At 39.0% G+C, this 23924-nt stretch overlaps 1 protein-coding gene across 1 annotated transcript in view; it reads right to left on the bottom strand.

Annotated features, from left to right (window-relative positions):
• The window catches only part of c3a.4 (complement C3a, tandem duplicate 4), a 39266-nt gene extending 15917 nt beyond the window's left edge, over positions 1-23349 (bottom strand). Inside the window, exons 1-27 of the mRNA XM_056455891.1 lie at positions 23251-23349; positions 22909-23104; positions 21896-22058; positions 20660-20733; positions 20494-20582; positions 20211-20293; positions 20020-20107; positions 18188-18293; positions 17928-18048; positions 15614-15729; positions 15244-15390; positions 14955-15158; positions 14435-14626; positions 14203-14358; positions 13561-13690; positions 13392-13460; positions 12324-12521; positions 12053-12164; positions 11881-11972; positions 8132-8271; positions 7822-8031; positions 5583-5640; positions 5178-5264; positions 4889-5092; positions 2521-2596; positions 1963-2122; positions 38-133 (exon numbers count right to left, since the gene is read on the bottom strand). Coding sequence (XP_056311866.1) covers positions 38-133; positions 1963-2122; positions 2521-2596; positions 4889-5092; positions 5178-5264; positions 5583-5640; positions 7822-8031; positions 8132-8271; positions 11881-11972; positions 12053-12164; positions 12324-12521; positions 13392-13460; positions 13561-13690; positions 14203-14358; positions 14435-14626; positions 14955-15158; positions 15244-15390; positions 15614-15729; positions 17928-18048; positions 18188-18293; positions 20020-20107; positions 20211-20293; positions 20494-20582; positions 20660-20733; positions 21896-22058; positions 22909-23104; positions 23251-23321 — 3438 coding nt within the window. The 5' untranslated portion in view covers positions 23322-23349. The remainder of the gene's footprint in view (positions 1-37; positions 134-1962; positions 2123-2520; positions 2597-4888; positions 5093-5177; positions 5265-5582; positions 5641-7821; positions 8032-8131; positions 8272-11880; positions 11973-12052; positions 12165-12323; positions 12522-13391; positions 13461-13560; positions 13691-14202; positions 14359-14434; positions 14627-14954; positions 15159-15243; positions 15391-15613; positions 15730-17927; positions 18049-18187; positions 18294-20019; positions 20108-20210; positions 20294-20493; positions 20583-20659; positions 20734-21895; positions 22059-22908; positions 23105-23250) is intronic.
• Positions 23350-23924: the final 575 nt, after the last annotated feature.

The following is a 23924-nucleotide window of genomic DNA, read 5'->3' as shown; positions in this document are numbered from 1 at the left end:
ATTGATATTAAGTTGTGAAGTGTTCAGCAAGACTCACCGAGACCTGGCCGAAGCAACGGCTCCTTCCCTCCTGCAGAGCAATGGCCACAAACGCCGTCATGGACGCTTCTGAGTTGCTCCCGCGAACGTTCCCCTGTGTTACAGCGAGTGATTTCAGAAATGAGTAAGGTTAACTACGAAGTTTAGCAGATGAAATCCAGCCATTTCAGTGGGTAAAGAAGGAACTTCTGAAGACTTCAAGAAATTTGTTGTGCTAAAGACATCTTGCATAAAACCAGTCTAATTTTGGGATGTTAATGAAAATTTAATAGATGTTAATCAGTTGTCCAAACAGAGACCAGTCATTAAATACACAGGAATTAATTACTACACATGTGAAATCGATCTAATTGATGATTAGTCTGTTTTTTCAACCATTGTTCGTCGTATATTAGATTTTTTCACTGACAGGCCTAATGTAGCCTAGTTTTACCCAAGATGTTTCTGCTTGGACGTCTATTAGACACCTTTTAAACACACAAAAATGCTTGCTGTGCACCAATAACCAGGACCAGAAAGAACAAGCAGACATTTTGTTGGGTATTTCTATCAAAATTATGTATAAAAAATGCAGAATGATTTTGAGAGTACAGTAACTAAAAACGTAAAAAATTAAATTAAAAAAATGATTTTTTATTTAAGGTTTACAATACAAATCCAATTAGAACCGCTTGTTTGGTACAGTAAGTGTCTAATTTATTATATCTATTAAAAATATTACTGTACAAACTGCTTTGCACATAAATCATAAACATTTGCATATTATTCAATATTTACTGAAATGAATATAAATACTGAATAAATACATAAACCCACATTTACATAAGTAAATAGACTCGATGGACAAAAAAAAATCTGTGGAATTCGGCATGGAGTCCATGTGGGCCTAGCGATAACAGTGGGGATGCACCGATACCATTTTTTGCAATCGATCCGATCCCAATACTAAAAGTATCGACCGATACAGATTCGATCCCGATACTGTGCCGTTTTTTTATTGTTATTATTTTTTAAGCATAATACAGTTTCTATAGTTCTTGTGATAAACTCAAATAATATATCTTCTTTAGTAAAAAGAACAGACCTATAGTCCTACTGTATATGACAGACGACACAATCTAACTAAAAACACAATGCTTGCTGTAACCTAGGCTACATTATTTGAGCATTCGTTATGACATTGATATCTGTTGTGGTTCAGCTTATGTTTCCTTTTTAATATTAAGAATTTTCTTTGAAATCTGAAATAGGCTACCACTATTGACCCTTATCAAAACACAAACTGGTCTGTTAAATAAAACATGAATATAAATAAAATTACAGTGAAATATTCACAGTTTCAGAGTAGACTATATTAGGCTTAATAATTTTCTGTTAATGACGATCCATATTGCACCGTCAGTTTTACTTTTATTAATTTAATCAACTACTTTGACCACAGTGAGCCAGGCTTTACAAACTATTCGCAGCACTGAAAGTATTCCCCTCGGAAGAATAAACTCAGTCGGAAGGATAAGAGAACAGAAACTTATAATAGGAAACCATCGTGGCTTTTGTTGGCTTATAAATAACACCGAATATAGCGCACACACAAGACCGAATTTGGATCAGTACCAACTGGTTGATACCAGATCCAGCAAAAATATGTGGTATTGAACCGATATCCGATCCAAGTGTCGGGATCGGTGCATCCCTAGATAACACACCTTATAATTACAATGAATAACAAATTAAGTTTTCTTGTTTTCCTCTGTGGGCTTCAGAGATCTTGGAACACAGAGCAAAAAAAAGTTTAACCTGAATTTTACATTCATTGCCTAACAAAAAAGTTGTTTATGTTCAGAATTAAATGAAGCAGAGTCAAGAGTTTATTTGTGTGAACTTTACTTTCTGAGCTAATTTTTTTTAAACAGTCTCACTCACCGTCATTTCTCCGTGAATAACCGGCGCATCTTCTCTGAAGACTCCACTAGGCAACTGCCTGTTCATTATGAGCCACCTGAGCGCTGAGCAGATCACATTCTGGTCTATGTGTATGATGTCACTGGCCATGGCAAACACTTTGGCCACATATGCCGTCAACCTTAAGAAGAAATGAGAAATTAAATCTTACACTGTGTCTGAAAAACATGCGACGAGACATTATAACACCACATACATTGAGAAGCGCAGAATAGTGGACTCCAAATTAGACGGACATGCAATTAATCAACATTAAACCTCATTAACATTATTAAAAGTACATGCTGAGACTGATGTTCTGCACCGAGTCAAAGTTCTGACGATCATCTTTATGCTATATGTTTGCTATTTTATTTGCAAGATCTGAGGTAAATAACAATAAATGTCATGTGAAATGTGCTATTTGAACCCACAGATATTTTATTTAATGTTGCAGTGCAGGGGAATGGTGTTAATCATGGCAAGAGACTGGATTGTTATTTCTAAGCAAACAGGATTATTGAGGAATATGGTTGTTACCAGGTGCTGCTCGGCCGATGCTTCCATGCAGCAAAGGAGCCGTCAGATTTACGATACGCTAGCTCTTGGTTGTAGCCTGTTCAACACAAAAAGGACAGAATGCAAAACAAACACTTAAGAGCAGAATACTCATACGAGAATCTGATATATGTAAATATAAATAGCTGTAGATAAGAGCTGAAAAATGAATATATAAACAGCCGTTTTTTGCAATACTTTGAATTCTATGTTGCATATTTATTTTATATCAATCAAATCCAAACATGAACTTGTGTGTTAAATATGGAATCTGCATATATTTGGGTCTTTATTTTAAGGTACGATTCTCACTATTAATAATAAACCATTAGCTATGACTTTTGCCTCAATAATCGAATAATAATCTAATAATCTAAATTAGCCTACTATTTTAATAGTTATTGGAGTATGATTAGGGATGTACAATAAGATCATGCAGGATAGGTACTTTATAAGTGCTAATAAACAGTCAAATGGGCTTTGTTTTAAAGATCTAGGCGCAAAGTCTAAAGCGCATGGCGTGAAAGCATTATAGGCATGTCTGAATCCACTTTTACTGTTTTAAGGACGGAAAAATACTGTCTGCGTGCTGGCGCATGGTCTAACAGGGTTGTGCTTATTCTCTTAATGAGTTATGGGTGTATTTTGAGCATAACGTGCATTAAACCAATCAGAGTCTCATCTCACATTCCCTTTAAGAGTCAGTTGTGTCACGCCATGGTGCATTTGCATTTACATGGCGGACTTTGTAAGTAGAAAAACTGAACGCTTCAAGCGAGAAAAGAGTTAAACAGAGCATCTACAGCACGAGGATAAAGAACGAGCCTCCCCATTCGGCCTCTTTACTTTCTCTTTACTTTACTTTTACTCTTTACGCCTTTACTTTGGTGGAGTCAGGAAACGGTGGAAACTCACTCCACTTAAGACATCCTTTAGCCGACATATTTAATTTAGTTTAAGCAAAAAGATTTGTTTCAAAACTATTTCTAAATTCAGTTCTAATATCCAGCAAACGAATAAATAAACAATAATAAAGAAGTGTGGTCAAAAAATCCAAACACACGTTCTGTTCTGATGCCCCATATGGCGATGCAGACGTCTCCAAAACCCCACAGGTGGACAAATCTAAACTAGTTTTTATTAAAATAAATATAAACATGCATAAATTAAATAATACTGCTAATAATAATAACAACATTATACATACAGTATGCAGATTGTCATGAATAAACTGAAAAGTGCTCCCGAGATAAGGCATGGAGGCACTGGTTTTTATACTTATGTAGAATTTTTTTTTGTTGTAACATTTCTGTAAAGATATTTGTGTACTGCTGTACATTTTGTGTGTATTAAGCAATGTGTAAGCGTTTGGACTCACTTAGGCGCATAACTAACAGCAGCTTTCAGTTGTTCAATGGTGCGGTCTATTTCAGTTCCTTAAAATAGCAACGTGCTTACAATGCGCCGTAACACACCTCCTTTCCAGACCAGCACACTCATGAGTGCACTAAGTGGCATAAATGGATTTGCTATTTAAATAACGTGGCGCAAAACGTGAAAATGACAGTTGTGCCGGTCTAAAAATAGCAACAAATCGTGATATGCACATCTTGAGCCCTTAATGTGCCAGGTGTATGATAGGGCCCAATATCTTAATAATAGGCAGGTAATAAGTCACTAGTTACTACTGAAAGTTGATACATAAACTAAAGTGTTAGCTATATCTCCATAGATCATTTTGCGTTATAATTATTCATTTAGCAGATGCTTTTATCCCAACAACGACTTATGAATGAGTATAAAAGAAGCACTTCAAGCAGCAAAATATAGATTACAAAGGTTAGTTTAGGATTTTAAAAACATGTATATGTTGAGTCTTTCTATGGACTGTTTGTAGGAAAGTTTCTGGTGCATATGAAGAGAGAAAGAGTGTGACTCTTAGATTAATTTCTATAAGATGATATTAATTTCTAGCGAAATGGTGGCTCTGGTTAGCACTCCTCACAGCAAGAAGGTTGCTGGTTCGAGTCCCGACTGGATCTGTTGGCATTTCTGGCTGGAGTTTGCATGTTCTCCCCGTGTTGGCGTGGGTTTCCTCCGGGTGCTCCGGTTTCCCCCACAGTCCAAACATATGCGCTATAGGGGAATTGAATAAACTAAATTGGCCGTAGTGTATGAGTGTGTGAATGAGTGTGTATGGGTGTTTCCCACTACTGGGTTGCGGCTGGAAGGGCATCCACTATGTAAAGCATTTGCTGGATAAGTTGGCGGTTCATTCCGCTGTGGCGACCCCTTAAGAATAAAGGGACTAAGCCGAAGGAAAATGAATGAATGAATTATATTAGTTTACCTTTCCTGATGTAGTCAGTAGCTGTCTGTCTAAGCCCAGCTCTCACTGTGTGCCACTGATTGGTTTTGTCCAAATAATGTGTTGCAATGACAGGCATTGTTAGGCCCATCATGTTCTGCTCCCCGCAACCACCGGGCTGGATGATCAGGGAGCCCATGGCTGCACCACTAATTGCCTTCTCAATGGTTATAGTGATTGTATCTCCTGAACACACAAAGAACATGACACTCTGGTAAAAATAAAGCATTTGTTTATTTTACAAACATACAGTAGATATCATAGACATCACCTATTGCTTGTACATATGTGCTTGAAGGTGTGTTGGGCGCTTGGTCCTTCAGTATATGACTCCTGATAACCTGAACATCTTCACCACCTGTTTTCGGATCAGAAAGTCATGTTTGCCTATTATTTGTGCATGCAGATATTTGAATGGCCATTATGAAAAGTTTGTGCGATTAATTACTCCAATATTAATGAAAAAAATTGAGATAAAACAATTATTGCATTGATTAGTCTGCATTTGTTCCTCTGCAAAGTCCAGTTTTACGTGAAAATCGGAAAAGTCATGTAACGTGACTTGCAGCATGGGATGTTCTTGATTTATTGAAGTATTAGATGCATTAATGTTTTTATAAGTGTGAAAGAGAGCTTACTTTTTATGTGTGTTTGTGTTTTGTTACAATCGTCTTACCTTTCTTGAAAGGACTAAATTGTAGATTTTCACTAATCTTGTTCAAAACGCCTTCCGACTAAAATGAAGAGCAAGTGTGAGAGGATAAACACAATGCAGGAGTTTAATACAAACCATCACAGTTGAAGACACACATTAAAAACAGCAGTTTATGAGTGAATGTGAATTCAAGTGAGCGTCCTGAATGTTTTGCTGACTTTAAACCAAGAGGAATGTGTGCCATTTCAGCTCAGGTTTGGCATTTGTTGAGTTCTATTCACAATCTGCAATAATGTTGGATGCTAGAGCACAAAATCAGTCTTTATATTGCATGGCTATTAGTGCTGTCAATTTACTGGAATTCGTTACTAATCGGTACTGAAATTAACAACGTCCATTTCCTGCTAACATTTGAGCGCGTTCTTAAACAGCGCTGATTGGCCATTGTGTTCACATGCTCAACTGAAATGACTGTGATTGGTTGTGAAGGTCATCAGCTCACCGAACTCACCGTTGTTTACTGAGTGTAACCACAGATATAGGAACACTGGAGCGTTTTAAAGCCACAAAGATCAGTGGATTCTTCAGCGGATCACTCGTATGTCAGCTTATAAACAAACCAGCTAATCTTCGTGGCTTTAAAATGCTCCAATGTCCCTGTATCTGTGGTTTCACTCTGTAAACAGCGGTGAGTTCGATGAACTGATGAGCTTCATGGTCATTTCTGTTGAGCACGTGAACACAATGGCAAATCAGCGCTGTTTAAGAACACGCTCAGCAGCGCTTAATTGTTAGCGGGAAATGGACGTTTTTACAATTTCATTACTCATTGTTATCGGATTACAGTATCGTGACAACCCTAGTATATACATTGTAATATTACATTATATATACAGATATTTTTGGACACTGGTATGTACGGAGTAGTGTTGTCACAATATTGGAATTTGGTACCAATCGATACTGACATTTTAAAAACAATCCATGTCCTGCTAACATCTGAGCCATGTTGAGCGCATTTTTAAACAGCGCTGATTTGCCATTGTGTTCACATGCTCAAATGAAATGACTGTGATTGGCTGTGAAGGTCATCGGCTCACCGAACTCACCGCTGTTTACTTAGTGTAACCACAGATACTGGGACACTGGAGCATTTTAAAGCCGTGAAGATCAGTGGATTCATCAGCGGATCGCTCGTATGCTAACTTATAAACAGACCAGCTGATCTTTGCAGCTTTAAAATGCTCCAGTGTCCCTGTATCTGTAGTTACACTCAGTAAACAGCGGTGAGTTCGGTGAACTGATGACCTTCACGGCCAATCACAGTCATTTCTGTTGAGCATGTGAACACAATGCAGGGTGTCCACGGGGTCTTAAAAAGTAATAAAGTTGATAAATCAATTATGAGAAAACTAAGCCCCTTATAAGGTATTACAAAGTCTTAATCGCGTTTTTAAGAGGTCTTAAATTTTGTTCAAGCATTGTCCAAAGTGTTTGACTCCAAAAAAGAATAAATATATTTATCTTCCTTCTAATATTAACAATGGCGTGCTCGATCTACGTGATTGGTTCGGGCTGGGGCACATCTAGCCAAGCTCCAGATTTGGTTTGATACTGATTAGAACTTGTAGTAGCAATGAGGTCTTGAAATATTCTCAGAAGGTCTTTAAAAAGTATGGAAATTACCTTTAGGATTCCTGCATATACCCTGCAATGGCAAATCAGTGCTTTTTAAGAACGTGCTCAAAAGCGCTTAAATGTTAGCGGGAAATTGACGTTTTTAAAATTTCAGTACCGATTGGTATCGAATTCCAGTATCGAGACAACACTAACAGGTATATTGGAAGGAATAGCCAACAATGCATTGAATGAGTCAAAATAATGAAATTTTCTTTTTATACCAGAAATCAAATCTAATCTTTTAATCCAAAAATCGAGTCATTTATACAAAAATATTAAGTGAAGATCATGTTCCATGAAGACATTTAGCACATTTAATTTTAAAACTTAATTTTTGATATGTAATATTCATTGCTAACAACTTCATTTTAATCAACTTTAAAGGCGATTTTCTCAATTTACTTTTTTTATCCCTCAGATTTCCAAATAGTTGTTTCTCAGCCAAATATAGTCTTATTCTAACAAACCATACATCAACGAACAGCTTGTATGGATCTCCAAATTGACCCTTATGACTGGTTTTGTGATACTGTGTCATATATTGTTATTTTATACTCTGATCAAGATGGGTTGTTCTTACCACGACTAAAAGGTTTTTTTTGACACCATCATTCCCACGTCCGGAAGCAGCGGCCTTTACTTCAATGGCATGGCGTCCCAAAGCCAACGGGACGATGACGAAGGGCACAGAATATGATGATTTAGATGCTACTGTCACTGTGACTGCGTGTCTTCCTTTACTACTAGCTGGGCTGCAGATGTCTTTGGTTTCCTTCAGTTCCACCCGTACCTACAACAAAAAATTAAAAGTTTATAAGCAAAGAAGAGCTGAAAATGACCATATTTTGTCAGATAAGATTTGCTATGGTAAATCATTCTTCCAATCTTACCTTTACTGCCTTACTGTATAAGTTGTGGATAATGGCTTTGATTTCGATCTGCTCATTGCGCACAGCTGAATATGGAATCTTTAGGTCAATAAAGAAGTTCTTCGCCACTACCATCTCATGGACATCTGCCACACAGATACCTTTGTAGAAGAAAACAAAGAGCAGCTTCTGGTATAATGCATGTATGGCTTGGCAAAAACACAATGTTTCCAAAAAAGTTTTAATTGATGTATAGGGATAATCTTAATTAAAAATGGCCTAAAATTAGGGCTTAAATGATAAATCGGAGGATTGCTATTCAAGAAATGATTCTTCATCAGTTCTGAGATTTGTAAATGCATTGCCGTTCAATCTTGTAGGAATACTGAGTTTAGTTTTTAACAGCAGTAGGCGCAGTGTGCTTTACATACAATTGTACTCTACTTGACTCCAATTCCTTACACACACCACATCAACCTACAATAATCATTCATAACATTTTTTAAATTTGGTGTTGTGGCTTAAAAGCTGAGCTTTAAGTACATTTGACCACTTACACTGCACAATTCAGGCAAATGCCCTCAAGTTATTCCTGAGCATTTGACTGTACGGTTAAAAACTAGCCTAGAGCGCCACCTGCTAGTAAAAACTAGCCCAGAAGCCCGTCTGCTGTTATAAACTAGTCTAGTGGGCCATCTGTTGGTAAAAACTAGCCTAGAGCACTACCTGCTTTTTAAAAACTAGCCAAGAGCGCCATCTGCTTTTTCAAAACTAGCCTAGAGCACAATCTGCAGGTAAAAACTAGCCTAGAGCACCATCTTCTATTAAAACTAGCCTAGAGCGCCACCTGCTGTTCAATAGGAGCCTTGTGGCTCATCTGCTGTTAAAAAACTAGCCTAGAGCTCTATCTGTTGCTAAAACTTGCCTAGAGCTCAATCTGCTTGTAAAAACTAGCCTAGAGCGCCATCTGCTGTTAAAAAAAAACTAACATTGAGCTCCATTTGCTATTTAAAAACTAGCATAGAGGGCAGTCTGTTTTTAAAATTAGCATAGAGCGCCATCTACTGTTTTAAAAAATAGTGTAGAGCGCAGTCTGCTAGTAAAATTAGCCTAGAGCACAATCTGCTGTTATAAACTAACCTAGAGCTCCATCTGCTGTTAAAACTTGCCTAGAGCTCAATCTGCTTGTAAAAACTAGCCTAGAGCACCATCTGCTGTTAAAAAACTAGCCTAGAGTGCCATTTGCTATTTAAAAACTAGCATAGAGCGCAGTCTGTTTTTAAATTAGCCTAGAGCGCCATCTGCTGTTCAAATAAACTAGCCTAGAGCTTCATTTGCTATTAAAAACTAGCATAGAGCGCAGTCTGTTTTTAAAATTAGCCTAGAGCACAATCTACTGTTTAAAAAAATAGTGTAGAGCGCAGTCTGCTGGTAAAATTAGCCTAGAGCACAATCTGCTGTTTCAAATCTAGCCTAGAGCATCATCTGCTGGTAAAAACTAGCCTAGAGCACCATCTGCTGTTAAAACTAGCCTAGAGCACCACCTGCTGTTCAATAGCAGCCTTGAGGCTCATCTGCTGTTAAAAAAAAACATGTAGAGCGCAGTCTGTTGATAAAATTAGCTTTGAGCACAAGCTGCTGTTATAATCTAACCTAGAGTCATCTGCTTTTTAATAACTAGCTTTGAGTGAGTGCCATCTGCAGTTTAAAAACTAGCCTAGAGCGCAGTCTGTTGGTAAAATTAGCCTAGAATGCCATCTAGTTATAAACTAACCTAGAGTGCCATCTGCTGTTAAATATAGCTAAGAAAGCCATCTGATGTTAAAAATAGCCCAGAGCATCATCTGCTTTTTAAAAACTAGCGCCACCTGCTAGTAAAAACTAGCCCAGAAGACCGTCTGCTGTTATAAACTAGTCTAGTGGGCCATCTGTTGGTAAAAACTAGCCTAGAGCACTACCTGCTTTTTAAAAACTAGCCAAGAGCGCCATCTGCTTTTTCAAAACTAGCCTAGAGCGCCATTTGCTGGTAAAAACTAGCCTAGAGCAACATCCTCTGTTAAAACTAGCCTAGAGCGCCACCTGCTGTTCAATATGAGCCTTGTGGCTCATCTGCTGCTAAAAAACTAGCCTAGAGCTCTATCTGCTGCTAAAACTTGCCTAGAGCTCAATCTGCTTGTAAAAACTAGCCTAGAGCGCCATCTGCTGTTAAAAAAAACTAGCATAGAGCTCCATTTGCTATTTAAAAACTAGCATAGAGGGCAGTCTGTTTTTAAAATTAGCATAGAGCGCCATCTACTGTTTTAAAAAATAGTGTAGAGCGCAGTCTGCTAGTAAAATTAGCCTAGAGCACAATCTGCTGTTATAAACTAACCTAGAGCACCATCTGCTAGAAAAAACTAGCCTAGAGCTCCATCTGCTGCTAAAACTTGCCTAGAGCTCAATCTGCTTGTAAAAACTAGCATAGAGCGCAGTCTGTTTTTAAATTAGCCTAGAGCGCCATCTGCTGTTAAAAAAAACTAGCCTAGAGCTCCATTTGCTATTAAAAACTAGCATAGAGCGCAGTCTGTTTTTAAATTAGCCTAGAGCGCCATCTGCTGTTAAAAAACTAGCCTAGAGCTCCATTTGCTATTAAAAACTAGCATAGAGCGCAGTCTGTTTTTAAAATTAGCCTAGAGCGCAATCTACTGTTTAAAAAAATAGTGTAGAGCGCAGTCTGCTGGTAAAATTAGCCTAGAGCACAATCTGCTGTTTCAAAACTAGCCTAGAGCACCATCTGCTGTTAAAACTAGCCTAGAACACCACCTGTTGTTCAATAGCAGCCTTGAGGCTCATCTGCTGCTAAAAAAAAACGTGTAGAGCGCAGTCTGCTGATAAAATTAGCCTTGAGCACAAGCTGCTGTTATAATCTAACCTAGAGCCATCTGCTTTTTAATAACTAGCTTTGAGTGAGTGCCATCTGCAGTTTAAAAACTAGCCTAGAGCGCAGTCTGTTGGTAAAATTAGCCTAGAATGCCATCTAGTTATAAACTAACCTAGAGTGCAATCTGCTGTTAAATATAGCCTAGAAAGCCATCTGATGTTAAGTAGCCCAGAGCATCATCTGCTTTTTAAAAACTAGCCCAGAGGTGGCAGTTTATAAACTAGTCTAGAGCACTATCTGCTGGTAAAACTAGCATAGAGCGCCATCTGCTTTTAAAAAACTAGCCTAGAGTGCCACCTGCAGCTTATAAACTAGCTTAGAGCGCAGTCTGTTGGTAAAATTAGCCTAGAGTGCCATCTGGTGTTATAATTTAACCTTGTGTGCCATCGGTTGTTATAATGTAACCTAGAGTAGTGTTTCCCAACCCTGTTCCTGGAGGCACACCAACAGTACATATTTTGTATGTCTCCCTTATCTGACCCATTCGTGTCAGGTTTTGGGGTCTTTTCTAATGTTCTGCTGAGTTGATTCAGGTGTGTTTGATTAGGGAGAGGTTGAAAATGTGTGCTGTTGGTGTGCCTTCAGGAACAGGGTTGGGAAACACTGTCCTAGAGTGCCATCTGCTGTTAAATCTAGCCTAGAGAGCCATCTGCTGTTTAAAAACTAGCGGAGAGCACAGTCTGTTGGTAAAATTAGCCTAGAGCAACATCTGCCATTAAAGACTAAACTCAGAATCCATTCTAGAAATGAATCGTGATGCATTCTGAAAATCTAAGAAGTGATCCCCTGAATGCAATGCCTCAATTTATCGTCCTAGCTCTACTCAGGTGAATACAGATAAGTCTGTTACCATGAGTGTTGGACAAGCTGATAGCTGTGATTTCCCAGGTAGTTATAGAATCTTTCAGCTGGAGTCCGTTCCTGGGTAAGGTGGTTACTTGACTAAAAGAAAGATGATATTTTACTAAATTTTCAAAATCCCTGGTGACCTGTGTTTGCCGTAAACTGCAGGTGAAACTCACCACTGACGGTTCCCTGAACATTTGGGCAACATCACTTCTTCCCAAAGCCAACTTTCAGGGAAGAGCGTGCGTGACACAATGTCATCAGAGTTCACAAACTCCTCATCTTCACCTGCGGATGAAAGTGCAATTGATTTATTTGCACAAAACAACGAACAACAATTATGACCTTTAAATACTGTTTATTTTTTTAATTAGCGGTGTTTCTACAATTGTAGAATATAGATTTATTGCTTAATTAAAAGTATACTACTATTGAGAATGTGCTCACTTCGGGCAAGAATTATTTCCTCTTCAGCAGGCTCTTTGAGATGGCTGGTGAGCCGATTGCAGCAATCCAGGAATGCGTCTTTACACTCTTTTCCATCCACAATGAATGTTGACCGATACTCACAGCTGATTTCCAAAACATCTAAAGCCTTCAATCCATCTATACAGCATTCCCTTGTCAGGCCAGAGTACTTGTCCACTGGAGGTAAAGAGGGAGAAATGAGAGGACCAAATGTTGTTTGTCTAAATAGCTATTTATGGTGCCAAATGCTTAATCTTGTACTCTGTGGTAAAAAGTTGTCTTAAACATCTTTCAGGTCAAATTTAAGGACTCTATTTGGAATTATTTGTGTGCCAAAAGCAAGCTAAATGTGCCCTTCTGTAGAGAATGGGCTTGTGTTTCCTAATATTTTTGCTGAATTTCAATTGCTAAAATACACACACAAACTCTTATGCTGTGTTCACACCAGACGTGGAATGCGTTGATAAATCACGCTATTCCCCCCCCCCCCCCGGGATACTAACAACAGCGCTACATAATAATCAAGCCCCCACCAGAGCAAGCTCCTGATTGGGTAACGCGGCGTGAATGTCCGCTGAAGTTTAGATTTTTGAACTCAAGCGTTTCGCATGTTAAGTGTGCAAAACACAATGTGCACCGCATCGCACCATTCGCACAGTGCTATTCACGCCATTTGTGTCATTCGTGTCGCGCCATTCGCACGTATCGCGTTGCATGATGTCTATTAGCGTCTTTGCATTGACATAACATGTAAATCACTTGCGCTTGATGCGTCTTCCACATCGGGTGTGAACACAGCATTAGAGCATACATTTCATCTTGATACTGAGCTGGTCAAATGGGAACCACAGTTTCTTGATATACAAAAATTTTCATCTGTGACTTGTCAACAGGGCTGAATGCCATTTCTTGTACATTGACCGTAAATGTGGGGTCTATGAGTCCATATGAAATTTGGGGTTTGGAAAAAAGTTGTAAATATCCGTAACTGATGTTTGTAGATATATATTTTTTCTTCTTCATTTTTACAGCTTGACTTTTTCTTACATAGAGTTTTGTGGAGATTTACTAAGGTTTCTCTTCTTTTTCTTCGAGATGGGGAAGGGCATTCAGAGTCTGAAAAAGACATAAATTAATAGTGAAATTAAGAAGATTCAATCTTTTGAGAGGTTAGAAAAGTGTATATATGGATTATTTTATTAGTTAAATGTAGCACTTGTTCTGACGCTGGTGCCTCCTGCAGAGCTAGACTCAAACAGCAGGCCGGCATCGCTGAAAACTTGCATGCTGTCTTTTCCACTTCCTGCTGTGCAGCCAGTGTCGTGTGACTCAACAACATCCCAGATCTGTCAGAGGTATCAGCCGGATATAAAAGTAAACAGAAATATGTCAATTCTAATTAGTAAAAAATGAGGTATATGTACGGGGACTTTTCATTTTTAACTGTCATGCCATTTTAAATCGCCATGTTTAAGATCTGATTATTTAAAGTCCATGATCTTCACTGCCTAATTAAGATACAAAACTGAAAGTGGGTTTCACACCAGACAAGAAGCATTGCATTAAATTACATTGTTCTGTGGCATGTCTTTAAAATGTGGACATCTATTTGAAATTTTACATAGTATTTTCATCTGGTTTTAAGCTTGAACAACTGAATAAATCCTGAACTCTATTTAAGTGATTATTTTTTAATTACAATACAACATTGACGCTATAAAAGCAATCTTATGAAATTCAAAATAGCCACATGAATCTTTCTCCGGAAGGTTTTTGGTGGCTGAAAAACACTTGCCATGCATATAGCCCATTGCTGCTGCTTTCTGGAAACAAAAGCTTGAACTCTGACTCTACATACCTTTGATTGAGTTATTCTGTGTTTGTTGTTGAGGACATAAACACCTTTATCCACAGCCACCAACCCAACCTTGGCTCCAGGATCTCCTGTTATTCTCAGCTCAAAATCTTCACCAGGCTCATAAACATCCACCGGATCATGAACTTCCACTTTAAGCTATATGAACACAGAACATGGATCAGAAAACAAGCCACGGTTGACTCAAAATGCATTGAGACCAGAGCTTAATTACCGATCCCATGCAGGTGTCCTTCACATCGACCCAAACTGAATCAGACACCACCTCAGATGAGCCCACATGGTAATAAGCCACAAAGCGGAAGGACGGCACCATGTCTTTGGTCACAGGTACCGACAGAGACACTAGGGTTTGTCCTCTCCGCTTAAATCTGTCTGCTTGCACAATCTGACCTCTACTCAAAATCTGGAAAGGAAGCAGATGAAAACCCACTTAAGAACAGGACTTAAACTTTAAGCATTAGCTCACCCAAAAACTCTTAAACCCCTGAGACTTTCATTCGTCTTCAGGACTTTTGAGCGGGCTATCCGTTCTTTCAGGCAGGGCAATGAGTCCTTTAGGGCCGGTCTATCAATCCTTTCAGATGGGGACAATCTTAAATTTTGTTTCATGGCGACTTAAACAAGCAAATGGAGGGTCTCAGGGGATTGAAACGACATCAGGGTGACTTTCCTTTTTTTAGGGTGAACCAATACTTTGAAAACCTCTGCTTGAGTCGTGATGAGACTCTCACCATGTAGGTGAAATCTTGATCTCTGACTCCTGGACTTCTTCCCAGGTTCAGATTGACTTTCATTGAGTCTCCAATCTTTAGCTCTGCAGCATCAATGCCGATGTGCAGGAAGTTTCCAGAGCCACCTTTGGGAATGTATGCATGAGCCGTCATCTTCTTCTCTGCTTGCTGTCTGCTGGTCAATTGTGGGTCTCTGGTCCTTGCCTGGAAATAATCAAATGTGATGTGCCGTGTACTGAAATACATTCGCAATATCTGCCAAACTGACTGATGAGATGGCAGGTCTTACAGTGATCTCCAATGTAGACGATCCTCCTGGAGTGTTGATGGTCACTTTCGCAATGCCATTGGCTTTAGTTTGACCTCTGACTCCTCCAGGATTGACCTCCACTTCTACATTTTTAGCAGGCGTCTCATCAGGGTTTGTTACGTAGACCTTTATATTTAGAGGAAGACAGAAATTCTTAAAAGTTTTCACTGAAAAAAAGCAATTAGTTACTTAAAAAAGGTGAGTAAAGCACTTAGAACTGTTGAGTTGACTAATTATGCACACATTTATTACTTAATAATTTAACGACAATGGTGAAACAAAGCTACTTATGTAAAGCCCAAGAGTTTTTTTTTATAAGTAGGGTGATTATATATGCCAGATTCTTTACCGAAACATCGAAGGGCATTCCGGGTTTGAAGAACTGCGGTGTTCGTTTAAAATAGATGGTGTAAGGAGACGTCACAACATGAATGCCTCTCTTGTGAGCTTCGACCATTTCACTGCCTGGAACACACACAAGTCTGATAATAACTGACCCTTCGCTAAGCCACACCCGAAAACCGCCACAAACCAATCGTGGTTTAGCAACCGTAGCCACGCACAGGAGGTCTGTCAAGCTTTCGAGCGAGGGAAACAAGCCAAAGTGTTGTTCATATCGATTGTGCAAATCTGATACTCGTCATCCTAAAAGTTTGGACGGGGTGGTGGAATTCTTTTCCCTTTCCAGAACCTAAAACCCAAGAGGAGAAATGCCAGCGTGGATCAAGCTTTGTGAGGGGTGCTAAAAGAGCGGAGATAAGTTGTTTTTGTTGTCGATATTCCTGACACAGTCAGTCATAGACGGCAATAACTCACACACCTCTCACCCTAAACGGATCTAAACTGTGTTTCCTACAAAAATACAAAGCAGGTTATGTTTCCCAGCTGTCTTTTTCGTTTTTCTGCTCAGATGCTCAGTCAGATTAATTGCAGTCATATTTCCATCTGTTTCAAGCTACGAATATTTGAAATTACATCAACAGAACTAAACCGAGATCTGATCACAAACTGAGCACTTGCGATCAATATACTTCACCCGCAGCTGATTTTCAGTCATATATAACCCTCATGTCCATGTCAGAGCCACAATTCACTGATGTTTTCATCCATCTTTTTATGGATTTAGTCATTAGCCCCTTTCACACATACAGACCTTTCCGGAAAATCCCCGACAGTTGTGTGCATGTGTGAACAGGTCCTTTTTGAACATACAGTAAATTTGTTCTGCCAATTTTCCGGAAAGAGAAGTTGTAACATTACTGGTAATTTGCCGGAATGCTGCGCTGTGTGAACGCAGAAGGAAGATTGCCGGAAAGAGCGCGTTCACGTCTAGAACGTGCTGACGTAAGACGTCTACTTTAACTAATGAGAACAGTCAGACGCATTCACGTCCGCGTGCTTTATGAGAATAAAAGCCTTTGAATATTTTTCCAGACACATTTAGCTGCTAGATGTTAGTCAGATAACATTTTTATGCTCCTTCTTAATGCCGACTGTGTAAATAATTATCGATAAGATGCTTATGATAAGCCGTTGTTTGTTTACCTTCAAGCACTGCTTCCTTCATTTTCTTGACGCGTCGTTTGTGCCCGTGAAGCAGCCCGTGAGTGCCAGCACACACACATATCATGTACATCTCGACATGCGAAAGTGTTCCTCTACATTTTTATTGAAGTTGTTCACAATACTGATCCATCCACAGAGTTTGTAATGTAGTCAAATGTTTACAAATAAAAGCGCAGCCGTTTAGAGCTCATTCCTGGTTAATGATGCCAGAATTTACCGCTATTTTGGAATGGATGTGTGAACGGTCTCTCCGTTTCGGAACGTCCTCTCCTGTGTGAACAGCGCTTTTTTTAATTTACCGGTAAAGTCATTCCGAAAAATTTTCCAATTTTCCATTTACCGGTTTCACTGTGTGAAAGGGGCTATTGATGATGCGTTATAGCGGGTTAGTGTCTGCTTTAATATTTGGTGTCGGATTAATATTTGCTGGTAGGGAAAATCTATCTGTTCACTTCTGCTATTTATACTTTGATTTGCATTTCAATTTATTTATTTATTTTATTTCCACTTAACTGCAAATAAGAATAGAAACTGGATAAAGAGCACACAAACATACTGACAGTAATAGGTACTGTACATTGTTATGGGTCAATGATGCTAATATTTGGCACAAATCCATCAAGTGCACAATAATTAATCTATCAGGCTTTTTGGCTAATAAAAGAGAAATCACGGTTTAATTTGTTATTAGATTATTTTAAAATTTCACCTCTCCTGCTGTGCATCAGCTAATCTGTTAAATGGTCAGCGTTTGAGGTGGCTAGGCTGACCTAGCTTCAATTTTGATTAAATTATTTTCTATTCGGTTGCCTATTAAGTTGTGAACATAACCCTGTAATGCATTCTGCAGTCCTATTTTGTCTGGCTATCTCATCTGTTCACCAAAAATGACTAATTATATCCCTGGCAATGTCTGACACCAGCGCTTTCCTATTGTAATAGATGTGCCAGGCACGAAAGCTTGACAGGCATAACAACAGTAACTAAGGAGGGCGGGGCTTAGCGAAGGGTCAATTGCAAATTCACACCAAATGAATGTTTCTGAGGCTGGGTAATGTCCATGTGTTGTCTAGAAGGAAGGTATGGTATGCACTCACCAGACACTGTTAGCAGACTCACTGAGATGTACAGTGATTTGCCGACAAGCTGCCTGATGTCAGGGAAGGTCTGGAGGATCTGCCTTTTCGTCAACTCTGCAGTCCCACTTCCATCCCAGATCTGAAGTTCAACACAGAAGCAAGAGTTTACATCTATGGCTGATCACATCTGTGCATGTTGACTCTTTACATGTGTGTTGTAGACTTTCTTTTGATTTACATTTTGTTTTAAAGAGCCAGTCTGTGATTGTGCGTAGTACCTGCACTCTCTGTAAGGAGCCGGGGATGCTAATCTTTCCTTTATCTTCAGTCACAACACCAAACACAACAAACCCATGACCATTGACTGTCTCGCCAAACAAATACCTTCACCACACGCACAAAACACATATATACATTAGTCAATATATTATAATCAGCAGCAATATTTATATTTGTTAGCTATAAACAAGGTCACCATTTGTTTTTTCCGTACACTATTTACATTTGCTTAAAATTTCAGTTCAGATTTAGTTTGTTTTATTAGTTTATGTTTTAATTTTGTGAACCCACTTATATTTATTTTTTATTCATTTAGTTTACATTGTCATAATTGTAGTTTAGCAGAGTAAACAGAACACATCCAGTGTCGAGCAGGGCAAAGTGTAATGTTTAATCTTTAGGTCTTACGTTTAATGTTGTAAAATAATAATATTATAAAAATAAAATAATAGTTTGAACAGCCAATGCACTGAAAACCATACGAATGCTCGTTAAACGAATAAAAGTACAAATTTAAATGAATTCAGACACATTTTTTATGTTAAAAAGTCTAGTTTACAATTTGGCAGATAAAGAAAAGTTAACACGCATGTTTTAAGTTTATATAGAAAAGACGTTTTTGGATTTACTTAAGCTCTTGACTGTGTTTGGCGCCATCTACTGGTGTGTCTCACAGATCAGGTCATTTCACACCTCACAATGAGTGCTGAAAATTATTTATCAGGGGTCGCCACAGCGGAATGAACCGCGAACTTATTCAGCATATGTTTTAAACAGCGGATGCCCTTCCAGCTGCAACCCAGTACTGGGAAACATCCATACACACTCATTCACACACATTCAATACGACCAATTTAGTTTACTCAATTCACCTATAGGCCTTTTACTTGGCTGCTACATGGAGGGCGTCAGCGACCAGCGTCTTCAGGTGGAATGTTTAGAACTTCCGTTTACAGCGTTTACAACAAGTAATTTTCGCTCCGAAAATGGATTTCAATAGCATTTTGAGTAGATCACGGAGTGTTTTTGTGACATAAAACTTTGAAAGGTGCGTGTTAAAGCCGTTTTAATCTGTCAGACGTGGTTCAAGCGCAAGAGAAAACGTTTTCCTCACATGTCTGCCATCAATAATACAGTGTGTGCGTATTGCACCACTTCATTGTACACACGCACCACTTCACTGCATTATAGAGCAAACCAGATTACTGGCTTGAAACTTGAAACAGGTATGCAAGTCATGCAATTTACAAAAATGACCAATGAAAGTCTGTTTTGATACTATTCTGGCTGATTTGCATGTTGATTCTAATCTAATGATTGGGAATCACCCATAAACACTCACACAGACTTAAGACACATTTACCTAAATCATATCCGCCTGCCGTTTATTTACGCTCCGTCTCTTGGAAATGTCACAACAAAATGTACTGTCCGTAACGAATCTGTGGTCTGCTTTCGAAAAACGACTTTGAAGAGAGGCAATATGACAAAACTGACATTCATCTTTAATAAAGCTAGCAAAACAAACTGCATCCAAAATGTCTGCTTTATAATGTCATCCACCATGATATCTGAATTGGTCACATGACTAAAATGTCTGCTTTATAATGTCATCCACTATGATATCTGAATTGGTCACATGACTAAAATCATCATCCTTTTCAAAGCCTCTGTTTTCAACAAATGTATCCCCAATTTGGACAACATTTTCGTTTACTAAAAATGCCATCTCAATGTGGACGGAAGGCTGAAATGGCGTTTTTAAAACGAAAATGTATTAGTGTGCCTAAAAATAACCTTGCTTCTAAATCATGCAAAAAGAGTGCAGTACTTGGCGTGGATGTCGACTAAGAGACTGTCATCGTTCACGTAGAAGAAGGCTTTGTGTGGACTTAAAGACACCTCGAAGCTGGGCAGGACTGAAAGAAGAAGAGCTGTTATCAGTGGATTGCAGATGTCTGGAGTGATTCTGTGTGTGATGTTGTTTCGCAAGACCTCAGAGACTCGTCTAGAAGCACTTACCGTATTCCTTGACTTCAAACTCACTGGTGAAGTTTTTCTGAGGGCTGTTCTTGTGCCAGGCCACAAGTTTCCAGAGCCCTGGGCTGCAGAGGTCCATGAAAGACAACAGGAGATTTCCACAAAACCAGGAGTGTGATTAGAGTTCTGCTATGATTATGTGAGCTCAATTCTGATTTGCCATATTTAAACACACATATTAAACTAGAAATTAAACGCACATTTTTTTTAAACAAAATGGTCTTAGTATGGTATTAGTTTTGATTTGAAGTATTAAAACCCTGACCTGGCTGGATCAGTGATGCCGAATGTTCCTGACACAACTCCTCCATCAGGAAACACAGATTTACTCTCAAGACTGATGCCGTCAGGAGTCTGTCAACATTGAAGATTAAACTTTAAAAAACATTTGACTGAAGCACTGAAAACACATGCAGAATAACACAACTGACCAATATCTCCACTCTGACTCCACTCTTAAAAGGCCTCGTCATGTCTGGACTCAGAGAAAACACCCTGTAATGAACTGCAGGGAAAAGACACGAGTGTTAGAAATGAGAAACAAAAATAAGATTAAAGTTGGGATGAAACAGAAGTTAAGATGGTCCCTTTTCTCTTTATCGTGACGTACTGTACATCCACTTGAAACAGAGAATAAGAAAAAAAGTAGGGATGATTTTTTCCTTTGGAGACAGGTTGGACTGTTGCAAGACGGGTGTTGCTGACAAAATATAGGGAGATTGATGAATGGATGAAGAGACACACCCTGATAGACCCACCCTAAACGGCTGGTAGTCCTGCCCTAAGGAACTGATATTACCACCCTTAATGACTGATAGCTCCTCCCTAAATGACTGATAGCCTCACACTGAAGATGTATAGCTCCACCCTAAATGACTGATAGCTCCTCCCTAAATGACTGATAGCCCCGCCCTGAAGGCTGTATAGCTCCACCGTAAATGACTGAAAGCTCCACCCTAAATGACTGATAGCTCCTCCCCAAATGACTGATAGCCCCACCCTGAAGGCTGTATAGCTCCTCCCTAAATGACTGATAGCCCCACTCAGAAGGCTGTATAGCTCCCCCCTAAATGACTGATAGCTCCACCCTAAATGACTGATAGCTCCTCCCTAAATGACTGATAGCCACACCCTGAAGGCTGTATAGCTCTACCCTAAATGACTGATAGCTCCTCCTTAAATGACTGATAGCCCCATCCTGAAGGCTGTATAGCTTCACCCTAAATGACTGATAGCTCCTCCCTAAATGACTGATAGCCCCACCCTGAAGAATCTATAGCTCCGCCCAAAATGACTGATAGCTCCTTGATAAATAACTGATAGCCCCAACCTAAATGACTCATAGCTCAGTCCTAAATGACTGATAGCCCACCCTGAAGGATGTATAGCTCTGCCCTAAATGACTAATAGCCCCTCCCTAAATAACTGATAGCCCGCCCTAAATGACTCACAGCTCCTCCTTAAATTACTAATAGCCCCACCCTAAAGGATGTATAGCTCCACCTTAAATGACTGATAGCCCTGCCCTAAATGACTGATAGCCCCGCCCTAAAGGGGCCCAGTCTTAAAGGACTAATACCCTCAGCCTAAACGACTGATAGAGTTGATCAAATGATGTAAACTCATTTAGAGTGCCCGAAAAGATCTAGAATTCTCCCAGAACGCACCTGTGCTGTCCGGCGTGTAGATGGTCTTGTCGGTCTGTAAAACGATGTGTCCAGACTGAAAGGTCACCAAGATCTGTTTCTGCAGCAGTCTGTTTGGAAACTGAGCTTGCACAACAGCATACTGCTGAGCCGCTTTGTCAAACGTGAATGAGTTGGAAGGAACCTGAAGGCAGAAACTTACATTGAAAACCCAGAAAGAACATCCTGCACTACCGAAAAAACAAAAATGCTTTTCTTATTAAGAGCTTTTGTCTTGTTTCTCATCCAAATATCTAGGAATTCTTAAGCCCCCACTTTTTAAAATAGACATGAAAATGACTTAATTGAATGAAATCCGACAAACAGATTTAAGCTTGGTCTCATTTTAAAAAAGATAAAATTGTAGCTTAAAAAATTAGCTAATATGTATTTTACAAAACCGGTTTTAGCCTAAAATTGACTCAAAGCTAAATAAATATCTGAACAAATCATATTACAAATTGGAAGTCAATATCTCAAAAAATGAGCTTTCAGTAAGGTTTTGTTTGAACACAGTACCAAACATGACCACTAGTTTACATCCAGTTTCTACTGCTGACTGAATCATATTTAGTTGTACTTTTGTCTGTATTTGTAACGTAGACATACTTCTGAGGTCGTTTGGTGGTGTTTGAAACATCTAAACAGAGTTTTACAGTGGATTGCTGTAGCAAAGTAATTTACAACTCTGATGAGTATCCTTGTTGCAGATTAATAAGCAATTGTTGCTCAGTAATATCTATCAAAACTCAGTCATAGATGGAAACTAGACATCTTAAGCTTTCAAATGATGTAGTTTATCATGATTGCTTTATGTCTAGACTACAATATAATGGTTTAAAAATGAAACTGTAAAAAAAAAACAGAAAAAAACCCTAAATAATATTTGGTGACTTTCCAAAATGACCCCAACATTAGAAGAAAAAGAAGTATTTTCATACTGTCCATTGACTTTCAGTGTGCACGCTCATTTTCACCATAGTAAATCACTTTACCTCGATCTCCACCAGATCCTGGAAGTTTTTGGCAGCGGTCAGCGTGACTGATGTGCTGGCCACTTCCCGCTGGTCATCTTTAAAGCGTCTGACTGAGATCCTGACGTTGAGACTGGCTCCTGCATAGTCCTGCGCCTCCACAAACACCCTCTCTGCAGAGCCCAGCTTCAGTTTGTTTGGGGCCGAGAGGATGTAGCTGAAGTCACATTTTTACACACATTATAACATTTTTATAAACAAAACTGCTCTCAGTGTGTCTGATGAAAATCAGTGCTGCCAAACAAACAAGCAAAAAATGAAAAGTTTGTTCACTAAAGCAGTATTATTATTATAAATACTCACAGCGGCTGACTGAAGGAGAGCAGCGGTAATGAGAGGATCACCGCTGCTACACACACCAAACTCCCGCGCATCGTTCCTGTGGGTCTCAGACTGACATACAAGCTAAAATTCACAGTATATTCAGCTCGAGAAAAACACTATCATCATGACCATCATTGGTAGGTTATTGAGTAATTTGGGTGGAGGAACTGCACTATGATTCAGCAGAGATCGTCCGTCCGGCCAACCAGCGCTGTTATTGTGACATATTCACTGTACTTCTCATCTGTCACTGCTTCAAAGCAATTATTAAATGAATAAACATATTACTGCAAAATGTTATACAGTATAAAGATTGTACCTTTTGAATTAGTTTTACATGTGGATTGCTGTAGCAAAGTAATGCTTTACCACACTAATGTTGCATATCAACAAGTAATATCAGTGATACAAGTAAAATCAGTAATATCCATCAAAAATAAGTCACCAGATCGGGAAACTAAATATTTTAAGCTTTCAAATGACATATAATTAGTAATGGTTGCTTTATGTTTAGACTACAATATTTATGGTTTCAAAATGTTACAGTAAATGGTGTCACAGGTTTTAGGGTTACACTAAATGTGTTTTAATCTATTACACTTGTCACAGACAGACGGACTACTACTATCTGACCAAGTTTCAGCTCTCTAGGC

Source organism: Danio aesculapii, chromosome 1, assembly GCF_903798145.1.
Source record: "Danio aesculapii chromosome 1, fDanAes4.1, whole genome shotgun sequence".
In the NCBI taxonomy this organism is placed as follows: Eukaryota; Metazoa; Chordata; class Actinopteri; order Cypriniformes; family Danionidae; genus Danio; species Danio aesculapii.
The sequence above is the reverse complement of the archived record's forward strand: the minus strand, read 5'-3'. Positions and strand labels throughout refer to the sequence as shown.